This window comes from Myxocyprinus asiaticus, chromosome 5 (genome assembly GCF_019703515.2).
Source record: "Myxocyprinus asiaticus isolate MX2 ecotype Aquarium Trade chromosome 5, UBuf_Myxa_2, whole genome shotgun sequence".
NCBI classification, from domain to species: domain Eukaryota; kingdom Metazoa; phylum Chordata; class Actinopteri; order Cypriniformes; family Catostomidae; genus Myxocyprinus; species Myxocyprinus asiaticus.
In genome coordinates, this window is record NC_059348.1 from 53,278,143 (window position 1) to 53,301,074 (window position 22,932).

At 36.6% G+C, this 22,932-nt stretch overlaps 1 protein-coding gene across 1 annotated transcript in view; it reads right to left on the reverse strand.

Annotated features, from left to right (window-relative positions):
• Window positions 1-22,932, reverse strand: part of LOC127440425 (piezo-type mechanosensitive ion channel component 2-like) — a 144,868-nt gene that overhangs the window by 119,403 nt on the left and 2,533 nt on the right. Inside the window, exons 2-4 of the mRNA XM_051696980.1 lie at window positions 13,794-13,889; window positions 8,400-8,522; window positions 4,990-5,032 (exon numbers count right to left, since the gene is read on the reverse strand). Coding sequence (XP_051552940.1) covers window positions 4,990-5,032; window positions 8,400-8,522; window positions 13,794-13,889 — 262 coding nt within the window. The remainder of the gene's footprint in view (window positions 1-4,989; window positions 5,033-8,399; window positions 8,523-13,793; window positions 13,890-22,932) is intronic.

Here is a 22,932-nt window from a genome sequence, read left to right on the forward strand (position 1 = left end):
ATTGCAAAGAAAAAGACACTTTTGAAACAGAAAAACAAAAAGAAAATGTTAGAGTGGGCAAAGAAACACAGACATTGGACAACAGATAATTGGAGAAGAGTGTTATGGATCTTAACCCCACTGAGCTTTTGTGGGATCAGCTAGACTGTAAGGTGTGTGAGAAGTGCCCGACAAGACAGCCACATCTATGGCAAGTGCTACAGGAAGTGTGGGGTGAAATGTCACCTGAGTATCTGGACAAACTGACAGCTAGAATGCCAAGGATCTGCAAAGCTGTCATTGCTGCACGTGGAGGATTTTTTTATGAGAACTCTTTGAAGCAGTTTACATTTTTTTTTCAAACTGTATTAGTAATTTTTCACATTATTAATATCCTGACTATACATTGTGATCAGCTGAATGCCACTTTGGTGAATAAAAGTACCAATTTCTTTCAAAAAGAGCAAAATCTGTATATTATTTCAAACTTTTGGCCACCATTTTATATATATATATAATCATTATGCTTCACTCTATCACTGCCAACTAGCCGGGTCAATTATATGGGTTAATGCTGTTAATTATGTGTTGGTTTTTTCAGTATGGCTAACAAATAAAATTATGAATGTTCACAGTGTATTTTCATTTTAATTTTCAGGAAGATAATTAGATAACTAATATCTATGAAGCAACAGCTTTTATTTATTGAAAAGGGCAGACATTCCAACACTTTTTTCTATATACTAATTCATGAGCTAACTAAGCTATAACTTTAATGCTGCCATTCATTTTGCATGGTTAGATCGCCTTCTACACATCAAAATGTAAAAAACAAACAAACAAAAAAAAAACAATACAAATAATAATATTAATCATAATAACTCTCACTTTCTTCACACTACTAAACGATGGTGACAAATGTGTCCCTTTGCGCCTCCTGGCAATAGTTTTTACGTGACGGACGGTAAAGAGGATCAGTTTCGTTGAGTACCCACTGGACATTTTATCGTTTGCATTTCATAACCAACTACATTTACAAGCTTATTCAAATGCAATTCAATTGTGCTGTAGCTCAACTGATTTTTTGCACATGTGCACTACGCATGCATCAAGCACTAGGAAGTGTAATGAATCTTTAAATCATGATCAGGACAAGTAGACTGCAGATGTCAAGATTTATAGAGGAAAAGGAGATACATTTTGGTCTGTTTCTCACCCAAAACCAATCAAATCTCCACAGAATGGACATATTCCCATCATATCTCTAGCAAAATATCTAATCTTTTGTTCCACGAAAAAAAAAAATCATATGAGTTTGAGACGGCATAAGGGTGAGTAAATAACTTTAGGTTCAGGAGAAAATGTAACTCGGTTTTAGCGCCACCTGGTGGACATTTCACCTCAGAACTGCCACGATTTGTGTAATCAACCTTTTGTTTTTGCAAAAATGTCACCACAGTTGTGTAATTTTCACGAGATCAGTCTGTTTAAATGAGCAGAATTTTCCCAAACACTTTCCTGATGTTGTCCATTTCGCTCCTGTGTTTCACATTTCTCCCATGATTCCCTACCAGCCCAAAGAGCAGAGAGGTGTCACGAATAAATGCCTTCGCTCTACTAACAGGCCAGTTAGAAGCATAAACAGCCGAGCTTCCTGCCACTTATGGTGAATTTAGCTTTCTGACCAGCGCTGCTTGGAAAAAGGTGCATGTCTGAGATTCCCGTACTTAGAAAACCGCACCTAATAGAATCACAGTCAGCCGAGCGCACACTAACATCAAGGTAGGCATTGAAAAAATTGGGCTGTCAACAGTGGGTGTAACTGGGTTTCGTGTTCATCACGGAAAACCGCTGGTTTGGAAGGTACATTTTAGAGCCACGCTGGTGGAAGGCGAACAACTAGCCACAGGCGTAAGCAGAGTGTAATGTTATCTGTCTCTGTTTTCTGAGATACTTAAAATCGAAAACATATCCCTCTTATGTGTGTGCCATTACACATTTTTAAGTGTACTAAAGGCCACAAGTACTAAAGGTCTAAACAAGCATATTGTGAGCAATATGCTGAGAAGTAAAGCCGCAAATTATTTTTCCAAGTTATTTATGGCATCTGTTGCACTAGGCTGCACTACTCAATGAAATTAAACATGTCAACAATCTTTAAATTTGATTCACACATTGTGACAATTGTTTTATGACTAAACTAGAGTGAAAACAAGCGTTTTGTTGTTAACTTTGAGTTCATATGCTAATGGACTCCTAAATGTTGACAAAATACACTTAGAGCAAATATGCGCATTTAAAATTTACACTGGAAAACACAGCAAAAATATTGATGAATCATGCTGCACTAAAAATATATTTGTCCAATGAATGAATCGTTCTTATGAGCCAGTTCTTTTGAATCTACAGCGCAAAACATACATTGTGACCATGTATGTGTAGTCTGATTGCTGAATGAATGACTCTTGTGAGCCCCTTCTTTCGAATCTACCGCACTAAACATACAGTGCAAACAGTGCAGTCTGACTCCTGAACAAATTACTCTTATGAGTTGGTTCTTTTGAATCTACAGCTCGATACATACGTTGTGACCATTGTAATCTGATTCCCGAATGAATGATTCCTGTGAGCTGCTTCTCTAGAATCTACCGCACTAAACATACAGCGCAAACTGTGTAGACTGATTCCCAAACAAATGACTCCTACAAGACGGTAATTTAAAATCTACAGCAAAAAAAACATACAGAACGAATGACCCTGATGAGCCGGTTCTTTTGAATCTATAGCGCGAAACATACAGCCTGACCAGTGTAGTCGGTTTCCAGAGCAAATGACTCTTATAGGCCGGTTCTTTTGAATCATACAGCGTGACCAGTGCAGTCCAATTCCCGAACAAATGATTCTTGCGTGCCACTTTAGAATCTACGGCGCGAATCATACAGCACGACCAGTGTAGTCCGATTCCCGAACAAGTGAATCTTATGAGTTGGTTCTTTTGAGTCTACAGCAGGGGTGTCAAACTCAGTTCCTGGAGGGCCGCAGCCCGGCAGAGTTTAGTTCCAGCCCTACTCCAAAATGCCTCCTTGTAATCTTCAAGCACTCCTGAAGACCTTGATTAGCTGTTTCAGGTGTGTTTAATTAGGATTGGAGCTAAACTCTGCTGGACTGTGGCCCTCCAGGAACCAAGTTTGACACCCCTGGTCTACAGCACGGCCAGTGTAATCCGATTCCCGAACAAGTGACTCTTTTTGAGCCAGTTCTTTTGAATCTACAGTGCAAAACATACAGCAAAACCAGTGTAGTCCGATTCCCAAATGAATGACTCTTATGAGCCGGTTCTTTTGAATCATACAACGTGACCCATGTAGTCCGATTCCCGAACGAATGACTCTTATTGGCTGGTTCTTTTGAATCATACAGCGCAACCAGTGTGGTCCGATTTCCAAACAAATGATTCCTAAAGAAGTTTTTTTTAATTATTATTATTATTAACAGCTCGACCAATGCAGTCCGATTCCCGAATGAATGCCACTTATGAGTCGGTTCTTTTGAATCTACAGCTCAATACATACATCGTGACCAGTATAGTCTGATTCCCGAACGAATGACTCATGCGAGCTGCTTCTCTAGAATCTCCCACACTAAACATACAGCGTGAACTGTGTAGTCTGAATCCCGAACAAATGACTCCTATAAGACTGTTCTTTAAAATCTACAGCACAAAACATACAGTGCGACCAGTGTAGTCCTATTCCTGAACAAATGACTCTTATGAGACTTTTTTTTTTTTGTCTACAGCACAACCAGTGTAGTCCTATTCCTGAACAAATGACTCTTATGAGCCAGTTCTTTTTAATCATACAGCGTGACCAGTGTAGTCCGATTCCCGAACGAATTACTCTTATTGGCTGGTTCTTTTGAATCATACAGCGCAACCAGTGTGGTCCGATTCCCAAACAAATGACTCCTACAGACGTTTTTTTTTTTTTTAATTAACAGCGTGACCAGTGCAGACCGATTCCCGAATGAATGCCATTTATGAGTCGATTCTTTTTAATCTTCAGCGCGAAACATACAGCGCGAACAGTGTAATACGATTCCCGAACTAATGACTCTTATGAGCCGGTTCTTTTGAATCTACAGTGCAAAACATACAGTATGAACCGTGTAGTCTGATTCCCAAAAGAATGACTCTTATGAGCTGGTTCTTTTGAATCATACAGCGCAAAACACAACAGTGTTATATCTCGAACGAATGACTCTTATCAGCTGGTTCTTTATAGTAAATAACTTGCTGAATGGCAAATTAGTCATTTGGTCATGTCTGACTTAAAATGAACCAAGAACTGTTCCTGTATTATGTTTACTTAAGGCTGCAGAGATCTTCAGAGTAATCAGAGTAATTACTGGATGGTTATTGATATGACAATATGTTGTCAAAGATACACATTATGAATTTTCTTGTAACTAATGTTATTTTATAATAATAAAAAAGGAATCCAAAAATATTAAGATCTTAATTAGTCTATGTAAATACCTTTTGCAAGAATATGTTCTGGTAAATTATGAAATTACCTCATTAAGTTCCCAATATTTCTATAAAAGTTCAAAAATTATCATTAATAGAACTGTTAAGGTGCCAGAATCATTAAGAGAAATAAGAATCAAAAACATAATTGTTAAATTCCTTACGATTTCTAAAATAAATGTGTGGATACAACTGAAATTTTGCACGTAAATTTTTTCTGCGCACATAAATAAATACACAACTTGTATGCATTTAGTAATAAATGAGACCCAGTGTCCTTTTCCCCTTCAAAGCTTATATAAACTGAATAAATAATCTTAGATGTTTTGTGCAGTGTCTGTTGTAGGTTTTGTGTCCTGCAATAAAAGCTGGTTGTAAAAGGCAGCTCAAAAGTTCCATGCCGTAAAACCCGTTTCAATTAAAAACCTTTCACATTCACAACAGCAAAAAGTGAGTTTGTGATTAAAAGCGCTTGGACTCACCTCTCAAAACCAATCTGTCGTATTGTCATCTCCCACACTGTACCTGGTGAATAGAAAAGATAAAGGTTTACTACACAGTGAATACAATTTTCTTCCACATTGCAGTTACTGTCTGAATCACCCTGTTCTTTCAGTGTGGTGAGGTTTCATAAACAATAACTAAAGCCAATGTAATTTTCTTTTTTAAAACTAAAGGGTAATTTTAGGTCATTTCTGCAGTACTTTGTGAAAAAACGTAAGAAATGCATCTAGTTATGATTAATGTAATAAGTTGATATCTTTCGAAATCTGTCATACAAAAAGAGTTTTAATTAGGGAAAAAAAAGCCTTGATGGAATCTGTATTATTGAATCATTAGATTTCTACTACTAATAAATAATAATAATAATAATAATATTGACTGATACTGAAATGAATATTATTATTAATCAAACACTTATTTCTTTAACATTGGTGTCTTTTATCATGTTGCTGTGGTCGACATCTTACAAAATGTGTTACACTGCACATGCGTTGCCGTGGTTTTACCCCGTTAAAGGGGTTTTAAGGGACTCCGTTTGATTTTTACAAAACCGCCACAGGAAAATCAACTTCACGGGACGTTGTTTTGGATCATGCGTGACACGGTGCGCAACAGCTTAACCCGTCCGTCTCCAGGACGCGAGTGGGGTCTGACTTGGGGTGGCAAATGGGGTAGCAAAGCTTATTTTTAGGGTGGCAGTTGCCACCCCGTGCCACCCTTCTGGCCATGCCCCTGTGTGTTAAGTTTAAATGTAATGGCAGGATAAATCAGAGAGGAAAGTGTCTGAATACAAAAAATGTTTAATGACCAGTTCCAGAAGGCATTGCAAAAGGGGTCTGAACCTATTTAAGATACACAGACAGAACACCATGAGTAATGTGTTTCCATTCTTCAGAGGAGAACGGTTGGAGGGTAAAGACAAATCTAAGTGGCAGATTTCCCATAAGTTTCCAACACAGACCTTGGTGGCCAAAAATCTCCTCTCGTTTTGACATAAACACCATTTTTCCAGTACATTCAATATGTGCTGCATTTCAATGCCTCTCTAATGATGTTCAGTTTTAATATTAATACTTTGAGAAACACAAAATCCTAACACAAGGACTGTCCAAAACCTATTTCCAATCTTTACTACATTTAATTCTTTAGTTTCAGTTTAAAGTACTTTACATGACTGTTTTACATGCACTAATGCCAAAGCATTATAGAAATAAAAACAGATATTAAAGAACATATAATGTACATATTATACTATATTCTATCATATTTCACAAAGCTATACTATAGTATACTGCACTTTACTACAATATCCTACACTGTAAAGCACTATACTATAATGCACTGCACTATACTGTTTTATACTATTCCATACTATACTGCACTATAATACACTTTAATATACTACACTACACTGTGCTACATTATAAAGTACTGTACTATACTATACTTTACCACACTATATTACACTAGATGGCACTGTATTACTGAACTGCACTACACTATACTATGCTATACTATAATATACTGCACTGCACTATACTGTACTACACTACACTATACTATGCTACACTAGACTATAACAGACATACTATACATAAAGGACATATACTACACTGAATTGCAATATAATACACTGCACTGCACTGCACTATACTTTACAGTACTATAATATATTATACTGTGCTCTACTGTACTGTACTACACTGTTATACTATATTACATTACTACTATTATACTATATTACACCATACTAAACAATACTATACAGTCCTGTATTTTACTATACTGTACTACACTATACTTTACTACACTGCACAAGACTACACTACATTGTACTTTAATATACTACACTACACTAAACTGTACTATACTATTTAATGCTATACTACACTACGCTATTACACTATACTCAACTATACTATACAAAACTATACTCCATTACACAGTATACCATACTATACTACACTATACTATACTATACTATATTATACCATACCATAATATACTGTACTGTACTACACTGCACAAGACTACACTACATCGTACTTCACTATATGTACTGCACTGGACTACAATGTACTATACTATTCCATACTATACTACTGTAGACTATACCATATTATACTGCACTATCCTATACTATGTTATACTATACTACACTCCACTATACTTGAGGGACATATACTATAGTGCACTGCAGTATACTGTGCTATTCTATGCTATACCACACTAAACTACCCAATATTGTACTGCACTTTTCTATACTACATTGTTATACTATACTGCATTTCTACTACTTTAAAATACAATACTATACCATACTATGCCATACTATACTATACTATACTTTACTATAATATACTATACTGTACAAGTCATAATCTACTTAATGGACATAATACAGTATATTGCTAAATACATAAGAAACACTCTCAAAATAGATTGTTGGAGCAGTATTTTCACATTATGAAACACTTTAGCTGGTTTTGAGGTTATAAATGTCTACACTTCAATGTAATGTATCCCTGTGCCTGCTGTCAGTGAAAAATATTATCTTTTTATTTCATTTATTGGTCCATAATTCATGTCTGGCAGTATGATGTTCAAAGGGTTGCGGTCAGCAGAAAGCAGTGATGCTTGAGGAGCGATGGCAATATCGCTGACATCTCTGAGGTCAGTGAACCCTGTGCAAGGGTTCCATCCTCCTTTAAACACTAAAGAGTTCTTCATAGTCTTTATTCACAGTGAGAAAGACAGCAGGCCCCAAATAGGTTCATTTCAGGACTGAGTTTCCTCTTCAGTATCAAGTAATATGTGACCAACTTGCCCAACAACATCCCTAACTTGCAAAGGTATCAAACAGCAGACCTATGGAGCATGAAGGACTGTTTCACAGCAACATAAATTAGCTTATAATGCATTATAAATCACGTATTGCTGGGGATCTATGTGCCAACACCCCTTTCTAAACGGGGACTACATATTAGTTTCACTACATCTTAAAAATAAAGTTTCCATTTAGAACCAAAAAAGGGGTGCAGGTTTGGAACAACATAAGAGTGAGAAAATTATGACAGAATTTATTTTTGGGTGAACTATCTCTTGAATTATTATTTTGATTTGGGTAAAAGTAAAAAAAGTGGCAATGGACTGACAAAGACTATCTTTTCAAATGTTTGGGAATCTTTGGAAACTGTAACCTAGAATGGAAATCTGAGGGCCCATGAGCATTTGATAATATCTTGTTCCAGCAAACAAGGAAAGTTCAACAAGAAAAAAAAAGTTTGTGGTTTTGACACTTTGTTGTGGACATGAACTGTTGGTAACCTCGATGAACTCTCTGCCCATTTTAAATCAAATAATTTTGACATGTGTGCGGTGAACTTACAGTTGAATTCAGAATTAGGGTTTCCAGCCAGCAGACTGTGAATGGTGATCTGATAGATGATGTGGATCAGGAGGAAGCTCATACTGCAGAAACATAAAGACTTCAGCAGGTGCCCTGTGTGGCCTGGAAGAAAAACAGCATAAAATACTTTACAATAAAATAAAAAAGAATATAAACTAACATAATTGGAAAAAAATGAAAATAAACTAAAATACATTTTCATGACCCAAAAACTAGCTAAACCTAAAATAAATAAAAATAATAATAATAATATAAACTGCAGCACATGAAAAAAGGGAAAATAAAATACATTTTCATTACTCAAAACTATATAAAATAAAATACAATAAATATATACAAAATAACTAAAATAAAATCAACATTACCACATTAATAAAATAATAACAATAAAAAATGATTTACAACCCGCCTTCATTAAACTTGAAAATAACACTAGATAGCAATAACACGGCCTTGATCAATTTAATGCTTTAAATATTTAAATTATTTTAAAATATTACAACTAAACTAAAAACTACTGTATATTAAACTGCATACAGTAACTAAGCTAAAACAAATTCAATATACTGAAAAACTGAAACTAAACTGAATATAGAAAATACTGGGGAAAAACTGTCATTGATTGAAAACTATTGAAAACTAAAATAATTAAAAAAGGTAAATAATATATATACACACACACACACACACACACACACACACACACACACACACACACACACATATATATATATATACATATATATATATAATATATACATATAAATTTTTTTTTTATTATATATTTTTTTATTTTTTTATCTACTTTTTTACGAATTACCCTGCTTTTAAGTTCTGGGTATAAGGTTCTGGCAGAGATCTAGACAAGTTCTTCTTGGTTTTAAGTTCTTCTTGCAAGATGAACAAAAGTGTGAGATCCTCTTTGTTTTAGCACTCTCAAAACATCAAGGTCAAATGAAGCATTGAATCATTTTTGGAGTGTTTTTCTTTCTACTAACAATCAATATTTTCCATTGGCAGAAGCACGAGCGTGTTGCTGTGTAGCCCATCATATGTAATGCTTCCCTAATGGAGCTCATTTTAGCCACAACTGAGACACAATTTCAATAATCCAGACGGTGAGATGTTTTACCAGATGCTATAACCAAAACTACTAACTTTGACCTGTCTCTTGGATAAGGCTTGTCCTACTTAATAAAACAGTGTTCAAAGAAATCAGTGCTTATTTCCTCCAATATTTCTCACGGTTGTTAAAGTTGTTTAGCAAGCACCTCGGGTCCAGATCTCTGCCAAAACCCTCATTCATGGCACACATTTCAACACCATTATATAAAAACACACCTGATGAAGACAACAATATGGTGAAAAAGATGTTTTACTGGCAGTAAGACACTCTGCTCTAACTGCATTTCCCCTGACCACCGTAAAGTTGCAGTTGACTGTGCAGTTTTTGCCACCTTTCCCTGATATTCCTGCCCATTTTTAAAATGAAGTAAAATGATATAAAAAAGAAAAAATCTGAAGGAGATTTTAACTATTTATATATATCAAGCCAGGTTGATTAAACATCCTATATATAGTGTATATATATATATATTTCCATTTTGCAATTATCAGCTGTGGATGATAACTGTGCCCGCTTGGCCAATTGACAGATGGTCATTCCATTTAGTGTAAAATACGAGTTATTTTATTTTGCACAATTTTGTGTAAATCTTTATATTGTACTAGACAGACAGAGATAGATAATTTATTGTTACTGTGATGATGGGAAGCATTCATTCAATAATTGTTCTGAAAATGTTTTTTACGATTGTTACGTAACATGTTTTCACAAAATACATGTCGTGCCAAATAACGGCCCTTACCCATGGTAAAATCACTGTAAAGTGCAGCATCTCATGGCTTATATTTATTAATTTCTTATTACTTTGAACAATGTTTGATTAACAGAACCTGACAGAAAAAAAGTACAAATACAATTTCAGATAACTATGGAAGCCCGTTTCTGCCATGTCAAATAAATAAAATCCAGCACCCAAGTCATTATTTTGGGATAATATCGAATGTGACAATGGATGCAATCATTGAGGTCAATCCAGAGGTGACACTATAAGATTGGTTATATTAGTCAAAATTGCACCTTTAATTCCAGTTAGGGGGATAGCATACATATTCTCATCCGATGCCCGGGATTGTTGCTGTGGCAAGAACAATGGCTACCTTTGCACGCTGCGCTTGATTGTTCTTGATAGACTACTTAAAAAATGTTGAAATATTATCTCAAAATAATGAGATTTTATCTCAAAATATTAAGATACTGTATCTCAAAATAATGAGATATTTGTCAACATATTAAGATATTATTTAAAAATATTGATATATTATTTTAAAATATTGATATATTGTTTTGAAATATTGAGATATTATCTCACAATATTTAAAATAATGACTTGTGTGCTGGGTTTATTTTTTTTATTATATGACGTGGCGGAAACAGGCTTCCATAGAATAACAGACCTTACTGCCAATATCTTTAGACATAACAGATAAAACACATGCCAAAACTAACAACACTTCAAATCCATATCGCCGTTTACTAAAATAAACATTTCAAGCTTTACAAGCCTGTGATTGCAGAGAATAAATATTTCAGAAATCACATAATGGATAAAAAGCTACACTCATATAGAACTGGGCCACAAACAACAACTTTTGTTATTGAGATGAATGGCAAAAGTGGCCCAATTTGCTTGATTTCACTTTACACAGGAAACGGTGAGGTCATAAATAAGAGTTATATTTATTTAGGTCACAAATACACGATGGACAGGCTGTTTCTAATGTTTTCAATGAATCTCAGTATTCATTATACAAATGTTTATATAGGGTATACTGCAAAGGCAGCACTCACAGGTAAACTGGCAAACTAAAATGAAAAACTGACATATGTTTTAGAACCAGATGAGACCAAAATAAAGCAGTAATTTTAAGCTTTGAACAGTTTTATCTGCCTCAACCAGGAAGTAACCGACAAGAGTCTAAAGCTAAACTATAAGATTGTGTGTTTGCACGCACACCTTTTGTACAGTACGTTCAGTGTAACGTGCCCATGACACATATGAACACATTACATTTTATAAGCGCTTACAGGCATTCTCACAATTTCCATAAAGCAAAAACAAAACAAAAATTAGTTGGTGACGTGGTGCTTCCATAAGCACCACATGGAGGATTCTACAGTTAGAACGCAATGGTTCTGCAATATAACACAGCCTCTAGAAGTGAAATTAGAACAATCATCTAGGGATTTACTGTACCCTAATCTTTTATCGTTGACAACATTCATCCATGCATTTATTCTCACTAAATGCACGTTTTGTTACTTTGATTAGATAATTAGTTGTTCTAAATTGGGCCGAGAGCATGCAAAGAAAAATGCAACTATATGGAAACGTGCCTCGTCAGCACATACATCGTTTCTCCAACTTCATATCTTGTGAATAATAATGAAACTTACACCTCATTTAACGTTATCTAGTGAAATTTACATGTACAAAACTTGTTTTTATCTGGTGAATACATAGGCTAAAATCATCTTAATTTGTTTAAAACTTTGGTAAATATAATGCATTGTTACAGAGCCAAGTCTCTGTTTCCAAAATAAGAGTCCCCGTTGCAGTGTTTCCCCTAGAATGTTTTTTTCAGCAGCGGTGCTGTTGTGCACGCATCCACAAGTCAACAACACCGGACTCATATTTACACACTCGGTGGAGAAATAGCTTAAAACGACCTTTGAATTAGTCAGCCTGGTCTCATGAAATTTCCGTGAGCATTGCAATGTTTTTGCAAAACTGAAATTACGTGCTTCATTACACGTTTAGCTTCCGTTTCCAAGTGAACTGTCCAGCAGGGGGTGCCAAAACCGAGCTAAATTATATTGTAACCAGACGAGGTTTTGAAAGTGAACTTTAAGATGGAGGTTTAATAATAAAACGTACCTCCCTAACCTAAAACTTTACCCTAAACCTAACCAATAGTGTCCAAAAAGATAAATGAGTGTTTAACAAAACAGACATACTTATCCTTAACCAACACCTAACCCTAACCGATAGTATTTTAAAATGCAAATAAAATAAAATAAAAAAACACATTTACAGAAGCAACCATGTTATTTTCTGTTGCTTCTATGCCACTTTCACTTTTGTGTGTCTTTGGCTGGACTTGATCCACAGTCATTGAGTTCAAAGTCTAACACTCTTTCAGGTGCGCTACCAAGCAAGCGAATGATATAGAAATAAGTGTGTACAGTATATGTAGGTGGATGTGTAATACAAGTGTTAAAATGTATTGTTTTTCAAATCGTGCGTTAAAATAAAGTGTTTTGATATCATAACATACCGGGGGGTGAGTAATAGAGTAACAAATAAGTGTTTATAAAGTCATAATAAGCAATTGTACAAGTGATTTGTGTGAGAATGATTACAAGCACAATTGTTGTAGCGCCTCTAGTGGTCATTTCACCAGGAAACTGCAGCAAAACGTAGAAAGCAGCACGTAAAACTCAGTTTGCAAAGGTGTATATAGAGTAACGTTCATTCTATGAGACCAGGTTGGAATTAGCATAGATAAGTTATTCATGTTCGTGTGACGGTAGCCAGCTGGTATGTGACAGCTGTGCGGTATATGTGTAAACCTGCCACAGTTGTAATAAAATTGATTCTACCTGATAGATTATTTAACATGGAACTATACCATTTTTGTAAAAATATCACAGTTACTATTACTACTCTAAAATCGTATTTTAGTAAGGATGAGGATGTGTAATTTGAAAACACTTTATTTTGGCGCATTGGACAGTGTTGCTCTTTTCCTCCTCAGTGCTGTTTGGCTTCCTCCATTGCGCTTTAAACTAGAAAATTCTCAGTACAATTCAAATGGATCGCATCAGTTTTGTGGTCTGCGGCGCATTATCGGGGCAATCCCGCGAGATACAGAGCAGATCATTGGCGCGAGTGGCCAAACTTGCACAAAAACCAGGCTTTAATCGCAATGTGAAAATATCACATTGAAGATGAGAAGCACATTTAGCGCGTTTAAAGCTACGAACTTGAGATTATCATTTAATTGTTTTATTATCATTACATTTTACAGAGGTGCGTCACTGCTGTATGCATATAGGGGAAACACTGCTGTTGTGTTTTGGGCTTGTTTATAGCTTTAAATCCCGTAATTATAAAAAAACATTTAACTCGCTTTTAGCGCCACTTGGAGGACGTTTGACCTTGGAAATGCTGCAATACGCATATGAAACCACTTATATAATTTTGCAAAAATGTCGCCACAGTCAAAGACATCAGGTTGTAACCTTACCTTGCATTGTGACTCTGGAGGGTTCTGGGAAAAGAGGGATGAGGAGGAGGTAGAGCAGGTAGATGAAAGAGAGCCCATTGTACCTGAACAGACATGCTGCGGAGAGAAAATATCAAAACAAACATTAGAATAATCACATAGACAAGTTCTTATAAATAACAACCCAGGGTGCATGCATGCAGAAACATTAAAAGAGATAGCTCAGTCAAAAAAGACAATTCTGTCATCATTCACGTGAGCATGTTATCGGAATGGAGACACCCCTAATACCAATGATAATAATCTTGAACGCTCCATTATTCTGTTCTATAAGTGGCTAAAACGGTGCTTGTGCAAAACTCACTGCCACACTGCTAGGGTGTTGTGTTGGTTGTTGCAAGGACATGACTAAGTGGTTGCTAAGGTGTTCAGAGTGGTTTTACTGCACTGTAAAACATAGTTTATTCTATCTGCTCCAATGTGTGGTTTGTTCATGGGGTAGAAAGTTCAGAAGAGTAAAGTGCAACATCATGTAAAACTGTTGTGACACAATAAATAAGACTAAAGTAAATGTTGTAGCCATTTAAAAAGCTTAGTTGTTACTCTTGCAAGTTCGCCATTTTCAACCCAATCTCATGAAAAGTCGTACATAATTTACAAGTTGGCTATTTCGCATGGTCTCGCACGATTTTGTTCGCATAAACTCGTACTCGTACTTCATCATAATGCGGAAGCGTGAGTTCCGCACACGAGGCATTAAGGACATACTTATTAATATTATGCCCTTACCCAAATACCTTATCTAAACTTAACCAATCAGTAGAGTGTGTAAACATGAAGGAAGCTTTTGTGTGTGACAGAAGTCCGGCGATGTCATTGGCTATAGTGAAAGTCGCAGTGAATTCAAACGAGTGCAGTCGCACGATATCATACGAATTAGCCAAATTTAGAAAAGTCGTACGAATCCTGACGATTTCGTGGTGAGAGTGTGTTGGCCTGCCCTAAACCTGATTGCAATGACATCCCATTGTCTTAAAATGTCAAAAGAAAACCCTCATTATTTGCCAATAACAACAAAACTAAAACAGCAGTACAGTGCATTAAGATTTTAGAACACAGTAATCACAATAAGATCACACAAAGTAAAACTTTTGGCTGATTGTACAGTAAAAGCTCTAAACTCAAGTTAAAGAGTAGCTCTAGCTAGTGCTGATTGTCAGTGTAATAAAGGTGTGATGGTAGCATAGTCATTTAGGATCTGTGAGTTGATCAGGAAGGATTTGAGGTTTGCTGTTTGGACACTAAAAGCAAAGCTCTTCAAGAGAGATTGAACCAGAAATCACAATATCAGGGTACAAAGGTCTTTACAAGGTGTTAAAACGTATACGTCATAAATCATCAATAGATCGGAAACTGTTTTCATGTCTGTTATAGACTCTTAAAAATATTCAAAAAGGGTTTTAGACTCTGATGCAATTAGAACGTTCTTATGATGTCATTAAATTACCTTTTTAAGTACTCTTGATCTCATTAGAGAACCTTTTAAATTCCTTAAAATTCCATACTATAATATTTTAAAGTTTTAAGATGCCATAAGAGCACCTTTTAAATGTTCTTATGATTCCAGAAGAGAGTATTATATATATATATATATATATATTCTTTTTTTTTTTTTTTGAATGAGTAGTTATTCTATATACTTAAAGGAGCAATATGTAACATTGACATCAAGTGTTTAAAATGGATACCGCAGTTCAAATTCAAAATATTGGAGAGTGTTGTCTCCCCGCTGCCTCCTCCCCAGACTCGAAGCTCACGCGGGTTGCCAGGTTGAGGAGACGCAACAGGAATGAGCATACTGACAGTGGCAAGCGAAGAGCCTTACACTGTAAGTTGATCAGCTAATGTATACGTTTGCAATGTTTTTATTGTTTGCAAATTATAAACCAGCTCATGTGGATTTTTTTATAACTCTGTCAATTTTAGCTAGATGTATTGCTGGCTTCCATGGCTGCAGCACGCTATGTTTGCCTGCTAACTTTTTCCAAATCTGGCAACCCGGCCCACAAACAGAAATTCCGTCCCGGAAAGGGCATTTCAAAGTATAATATACTGGCTGTAGCATTGTTTTCGGAGAAGCCAGTATTTCAATGCAACATGTTTCCTAAATCTCTGATAACATATGATAATTTTATGCTTTAGTACAGTAAAAATATTACATATTGCACCTTTAACTAATTTCTTTGCTTTTGAAAATTGTTCTTGTATTATATACTATACATATTTTATTTTCGTCCCCTTTATCACAAGTAATAGCCTATTCTGTTATGTTTCTCACAAAAAGCACCATAGGATTACACTTGTTTATTTTTATTTCATGGTAAAACCATGGTATTTTTTAAAGTACCTTGGAGTACCATGACGGTATCATCAATGAATATAACAATCATTCAGTACCATGCTATTACCCTGGTAATGGCACAGTGTTTTATTTTATTTATTTATTTATTTTTTTGTTGTTGTTATAGGGCTCTGATATTTTTTCTGGTCTCATCACTCTTTTCACTTTCTCTCATCTCTGCTCCCTCACTTCATCCAGTCATCATAAGTGACACTTCTTATATTACTTTCTCTTTACTTCTTTTAATATTCATATAATGTTATTTTACTGTGTTCTGTCATTAATATTTATAAATACGTATACAGGACCTAACAGCAATAATATGGCAGAACCATGGTACAATGATTGTGTCAAGATGGTACTATGGTTTTGAATGGTTATCATGGTAGCCTACATGTCCAAAAAATGGCTATACCATGGTATTTCTCTGAAAATGATTAGTTTAATGGCTTATTAGTTTCAACAAAAAACAAACAGGATTTGGCTGAACTAGACAGCTCCTTCAGTTAATGGCAGTATTCTATAAAAGAATAATTGAATGTCTATCACTGAAAGCGACATGACCGCTCCCATTATAATTAATAAAGCGGGAGGGGACGCCACTTGAAAACTCGTTCTCGAATCTTTTCTCGGAGGACCCTTCCACAAGACTGTCAGCGAAGGGCATAGGGAGGATCACTTGTGATTGGAATCTGCCCCCAACCTGCTGTAGCGCACACTCTTAAAGGCACCTCCACTTAATTTTCATAAACACGCCTACGGTTTACAAAGAAACATCATAACACATTTTTAATGTTATTTTAAGATTATTATGAGATTTTGATTTTGTTTTAACTATTTTAATTTAATTGTTAAAATTTCTTCCCATTTTCTGGACGACCAAAAGGGCGCCTTTAGATTTGTAAACGAAAGGGCTTGCGCCCCTGCTGCCCCCCTTCTGTGCACGTCACAGAAAAGCATTATGCAAATAAAATGACTTGACATGTGTATGATTCCAGAAGAGAAACTTTAAAATTATTTTGATTTCATTAGAGATCCTTTTAAATGTTCTTATTATTCCATAAGAGAATTGTATTTAAATAATTCTGATTCCACAGGAGAATTTTTTTAAATTCTTGTGATTCCAAAAGAGAACCTTTTTAAGTTTCTATAGTGGAAAACCAGCATCTATGTATGTAAGCACATTATATTTTCGATCGTCAAACCTTACTCTCACAAACACACACAGGAGGAAGAAAGACTCCTTCAATATGTGAAACAGTGGCAAAATAATTTGGAGTCTGTTAATAAAACACACTGAAAGAAAAACAGCACTGACATTGGTTCAGGAGGTGAGCAGACACACTTGTGTGAGAGAGATAACCGTAAGACCACTAAAAACTGTGATGGAAGCCATTAAACTCAGTCTTATAGATTACAGCACAGACATTTATCCCGTTAATGAAACCAGCAGGCAGAGCAAATACAGCGGTTATCCAGAAGTTTATCTGGATGTCACCTGAGGCCAAAATACAAGCTGAAATGCTCAAATCCTCACTAAGAGTTTAAGAAAATAAAAAAATAAAATTACACAATTTTATTAGTGGGGTTTGCTAAGACAAGCATGAATGAACAGCATCATGGATGTGACTTTTGAAAGGGTACAAATCACTAATATTTTCTTCTGAAAAATCAATTTTATCTTATTATTTGCAATAAAACACTAAAATAATTGCAACAGATAAACACCTTACTAAATCTACAGTATATCTAATTCAATTGTATCTATTGGATATTTCCCATTTAAAATGATGCTTCTGACATGGACAGTTAACTTGAGATGATTATAAAAATGTGGCTACATCAGAATCCAGGTTAATTCCTTCACAAAGCACTCAGTTGAGTCGTATCCTGTATAGACAGAGACAAAACCACACTGACCGCTCGAATGATCATCCATCTCAGGAATTGTTTATGTTTCTAAAAAAATTGAAAGCCACTACAGCCACACTTAGAGTGATGTGGTCTGGAAACCAGGAAGGTTTAAAGTACAACAGTTTAGGAGAGTCAGTTTGTTTATTTTACTTTAGGGTTTTAGTCACTTTTCTTGATATTCAAACATGCATCTCCCGAGCACCACAGCTTAATGTTTCTAGAGCAGATGTGATGCACTAGGGCACAGCTCTCTTAGGAAAGACAGATTTTGATGACAATAATTTTATGTTATATTGTTTTTCAAGTATAAATTCATGTTTTTAATTAACAAAAGAAATAAAATAATAATAATAATAATAATAATAATAATAATAATTATTATTATTATTATATTGTTGATATTATTTTATAATATAATTATTGTTTTTAATATAATAAAAATAAAATTTGATATATATACATCGTCTCGGTTACTGTCGTAACCTCCATTCCCTGATCGATGTAGTGACACTCGGGGACACTAGGGGGTCACTCTTGAGAGCCCCGAACACCTCAGATCTTTGAGAAAAGGCCAATGAGAATTGGCGAGTGGAATTTGCATACCACTCCCCCGGACATACGGGTATAAAAGGAGCTGGCTCGCAACCACTCTTTCAGGTTTTGTGCTGAGGAGCCGAGACAGGGTCCTGGCCATTTCATTTTAGATGCGCAAAGTACGCACAGGACACAGCAACGACAGGGCTGTGTCTGCCTCCTCCTGGGCCAGTGCTTGCAGGTTCACCACCTGATCCCTGAAGGGGGTTGTGGGAACCTTGGGCACATAGCCCGGCCGGGGTCTCAGGATTATGTTAGAGTCACCCGGACCGAACTACAGGCAGGTATCGCTGATAGAGAATGCTTGCGGGTCCCCGACCCTCTTGATGGAGGTGAGCGCAATCAGGAGGGCCCTCTTCAAGGAGAGGGCTTTCAACTTGACTGACTCTAGCGGCTCAAAGGGGGCTCCGCGAAGGCCCAGGAGAACCACGGAGAGATCCCATGAGGGGAACAGGCGTGGCCTAGGAGGATTCAGCCTTCGGGCGCCTCTCAGGTACCTGATGATCAGGTTGTGCTTCCCTAAGGACTTACCGTCCAGTATATCATGGTGTGCCGCTATGGCAGCCACATATACCTTCAAGGTGGAGGGAGACAGCCGTTCCTCCAGCCTCTCCTGCAGGAAGGAAAGCACTGACCTGACTGCGCATCTCTGAGGGTCTTCAGCTCGGGAAGAACACCAATTCGCGAACCGACACCACTTCAGTGTATAAAGCTGCCTTGTGGAGGGAGCTCTGGCCTGAGTGATCATGTCTACCACTGCTGGTGGTAGGCCACTTAGGTCTTCCGCGTCCCATCCAAGGGCCAGACGTGGAGGTTCCAGAGGTCTGGGCACAGGTGCCAGATGGTGCCCCGTCCCTGAGAAAGAAGGTCCTTCCTCAGGGGAATTCACCAGGGAGGGGCTGTCGCGAGGAGTGTGAGGTCTGAGAACCAAGTCTGGGTGGGCCAATACGGGGCCACAAGGGTGACCTGCTCCTCGTCCTCCCTGACCTTGCACAGGGTCTGTGCAAGTAGGCTCACTGGGGGAATGCATACTTGCGCATCCCCAGGGCCAGCTGTGTGCCAGTGCGTCTGGGCTGAGGGGGGCCCCGTTGGAGAATACCAGAGCGGGCAGTGGGAGGTTTCTCGGGAGGCAAATATATTTACTTGTGCTTTGCCGAACCGACTCCAAATCAGCTGGACCACCTGGGGGTGGAGTCTCCACTCTCCCCTGAGCGTCACCTGCCGTGACAGCGCATCCGCTGTGGCGTTGTGGTTGCCCGGGATGTGAGTGGCCCGCAGTGACCTCAGTCACCGCTGACTCCATAGCAGGAGACAGCGGGCGAGTTGCGACATACGACGTGAGCATAAGCCAACTTGGCGATTTATATACGCTGCTGTTGCTGTGTTGTCCATCCGGACCAACACATGCTTGCCCCGGTACAGCTGCCAGATATTGATGTGCCAACACAGTCGCGCTCCTGTCCAGGAGCTAGCGGCTGCGTGTCCATTGCACATGGCGCCCCAGCCTCGCTTGGAGGCATCTGTCATAAGACGACGTGCCTGGACACTTACTGTAGGGGAACTCCTGCCCGTAGAAATGCAAGGTCTGTCCAAGGGCTGAACAAGTGGCGGCAGATCTGTGTGATGGCCATGCGATGAGTGCATATACTAGATCTCGCAATGAGAACATGAACCATCCATGAACGCTGCCTCAGTGTGATCGCTGCCCAGACACGTGAGGCAGTGCCCGTGGCCGTCGGAAGCGGAGAGATAGTGACCGCATCCAGGAATCACACAAAGATGGAAAGGTATCTTTATAAAGATGCATCTTTAAAAAGACGTTCAACGTCAATGTGTGTGCTCTAATAGAGAAAATATACTCTTTAGCAGGAATATACACTCTTTTAGCACTGTCGAAGTGCCCAGGGGCGAAATCTGCACTCGTCGTGCAGAAGGAGAGAAAGTCGCTGGAAATGCGCCGTATATCCAACAGCATACGCTTCTTAAGAGGTGAATGGAACAGAGTAGTATTCAGCTTGCTGATAGTACAACTGCTCGACTCCGAAGGAAAAATCTGAATGAGTGGTTGCGAGCCAGCTCCTTTCATACCCGTATGTCCGGGGGAGTGGCATGCAAATTCCACTCGCCAACTCTCATTGGCCTTTTCTCAAAGATCTGAGGTGTTTGGGGCTCTCAAGAGTGACCCCTAGTGTCCCCTAGTGTCACTACATTGACACAACATCGAGTGAGTGACAGAAGGGGAAATACAGTATATACATAATTTCATATCAGTCTAAATATTGTTATTTTTATTTATATTAATATTATATTATTTTTATTAAATTCATAATAATAATAAAATAACATCAACAAACAGAGATAGGGACTGTTCACACCGAACATTTTCAAACATTTTCAAACATTTGTAATTAACGAAATAATAATAATAATAATAATAATAATAATAATAATAATAATATTGTTATTATTTTATAATATAATTATTATTTAAAAATAATAAAACAATTACAGTATATTAATAAAAACTATATCTATATTAATAATAATATTGTTGATATTATTTTATAATATAATTATTATTTTTAATATAATCAAAATAACATAATATTAATATATATATATATATATATATATATATATATATATATATATATATATATATATATATATATATATATATATATATACACTATATATATGATCTCATATTAGTCTAAATATTATTATTATTTTATTAATATTACTATTATATTAATGTTATCATATTAATAATAATAATAATTAAATATTATTATTATTATTATTATTAATATGATCTCATATTAGTCTAAATATTATTATTATTTTATTAATATTAATATTATATTAATGTTATCATATTAATAATAATAATAATTAAATAATAACATAACATCAACAAACAGAGGAGATAGGGTCTGTTCACACTGAACATTTGCATTCAATTGTCCAAATGTGCAAAAACAATTGTTTTTCTACTGTATGTAAACATGTGCTGGATGGACGTCTTTGACCATTGTGCCACATCTGGCTTTTTTTTAACATCTTGCACAGAAGCGGCACATTTTTAGACAGGTTTTTACAACAATCAAAAAAAAAAAAAAAAAACATGGTTACTACTGTCATGGTTACTGGCATGTGGAGTAAAGACCTGAGTTTGAATACGCCTTTTGTCCCACTCTTCTGCCCATCCTGTTTCCTGTCTCCACTCATAATATTTTCTGTAATACTACTTATAATTATAAAAAATAAAAAAAATAAGCATAAAGGCTAATTTCCTCAGTGATTTGGTCACGGTAATACTTGCAGTGACACTAATATTGCACTTTGTGACAAATTTATTATTATTTAGGAATACTGGATTGCAAATAGCAGCGTTGTGTGGCAGGTGCTAATTACACCTGTGTGAGAATAGTCAATCTGTTATTCATCATGTACATCAAAGAACCCTCTTGTTATCAAGAATCATTTTTTGCTGTATAAGGTTCTTGATATGGCTACATGGTTTCATTGGCTATATAGTACAAGTTCTTGATATTATATGATAGGTTCTTCAAAAAATATCATTCCTTAAAGGTGCTGTAAGCGATGTTAGCTATTTTATGAACTTCTACCAGACCAAGCCACTAAATTAGACTGCCCCACATTCCAAAGAGAAGTCAGCTTATCGCCTTTATATTTTTTTTAAAGTGCAGCCTCTAGAGACACAGTTCAGAAGCTGATAGAGTCCAATAACACGAATTCAGACTATACAAGTCACTCAAACAGCACATTAATTCTGGGAACAAAACAAATGAGGACCCGAGCACTACGCTGATGTACAGACATGAACTGAATTTTGTTCTCATCAGTTATTGTTCCTGTCATCACTCTGTTCTTTTGTCAGTGCATGACCTTTGCTCAGTACTACATCAACCGAAAAAATTAAATCATCAAATATTAAAGGGGTGTTTACGATAATGGGCAGCCAATTCTCTCTCTGATGCCACATTATTAATTCATGCGGTTAAAACTACTTTCCACCGATTAATGGAAATGCTCCACAGTGCAGCAATTGCTTTTTGAGGAAAAACGAAAGGACTTAGGCTGTCAAGAGATACATTACCATCTTATAGAGTGGATCTTATCTACCTATAGGCAGCAGCCTACTTACAGAGAGAGAAATGGTGGGTGTGTCCGCAATGTATATGTGTGTGAATTTCTAAGTGTTAATCATACTGTATATAAATAAGG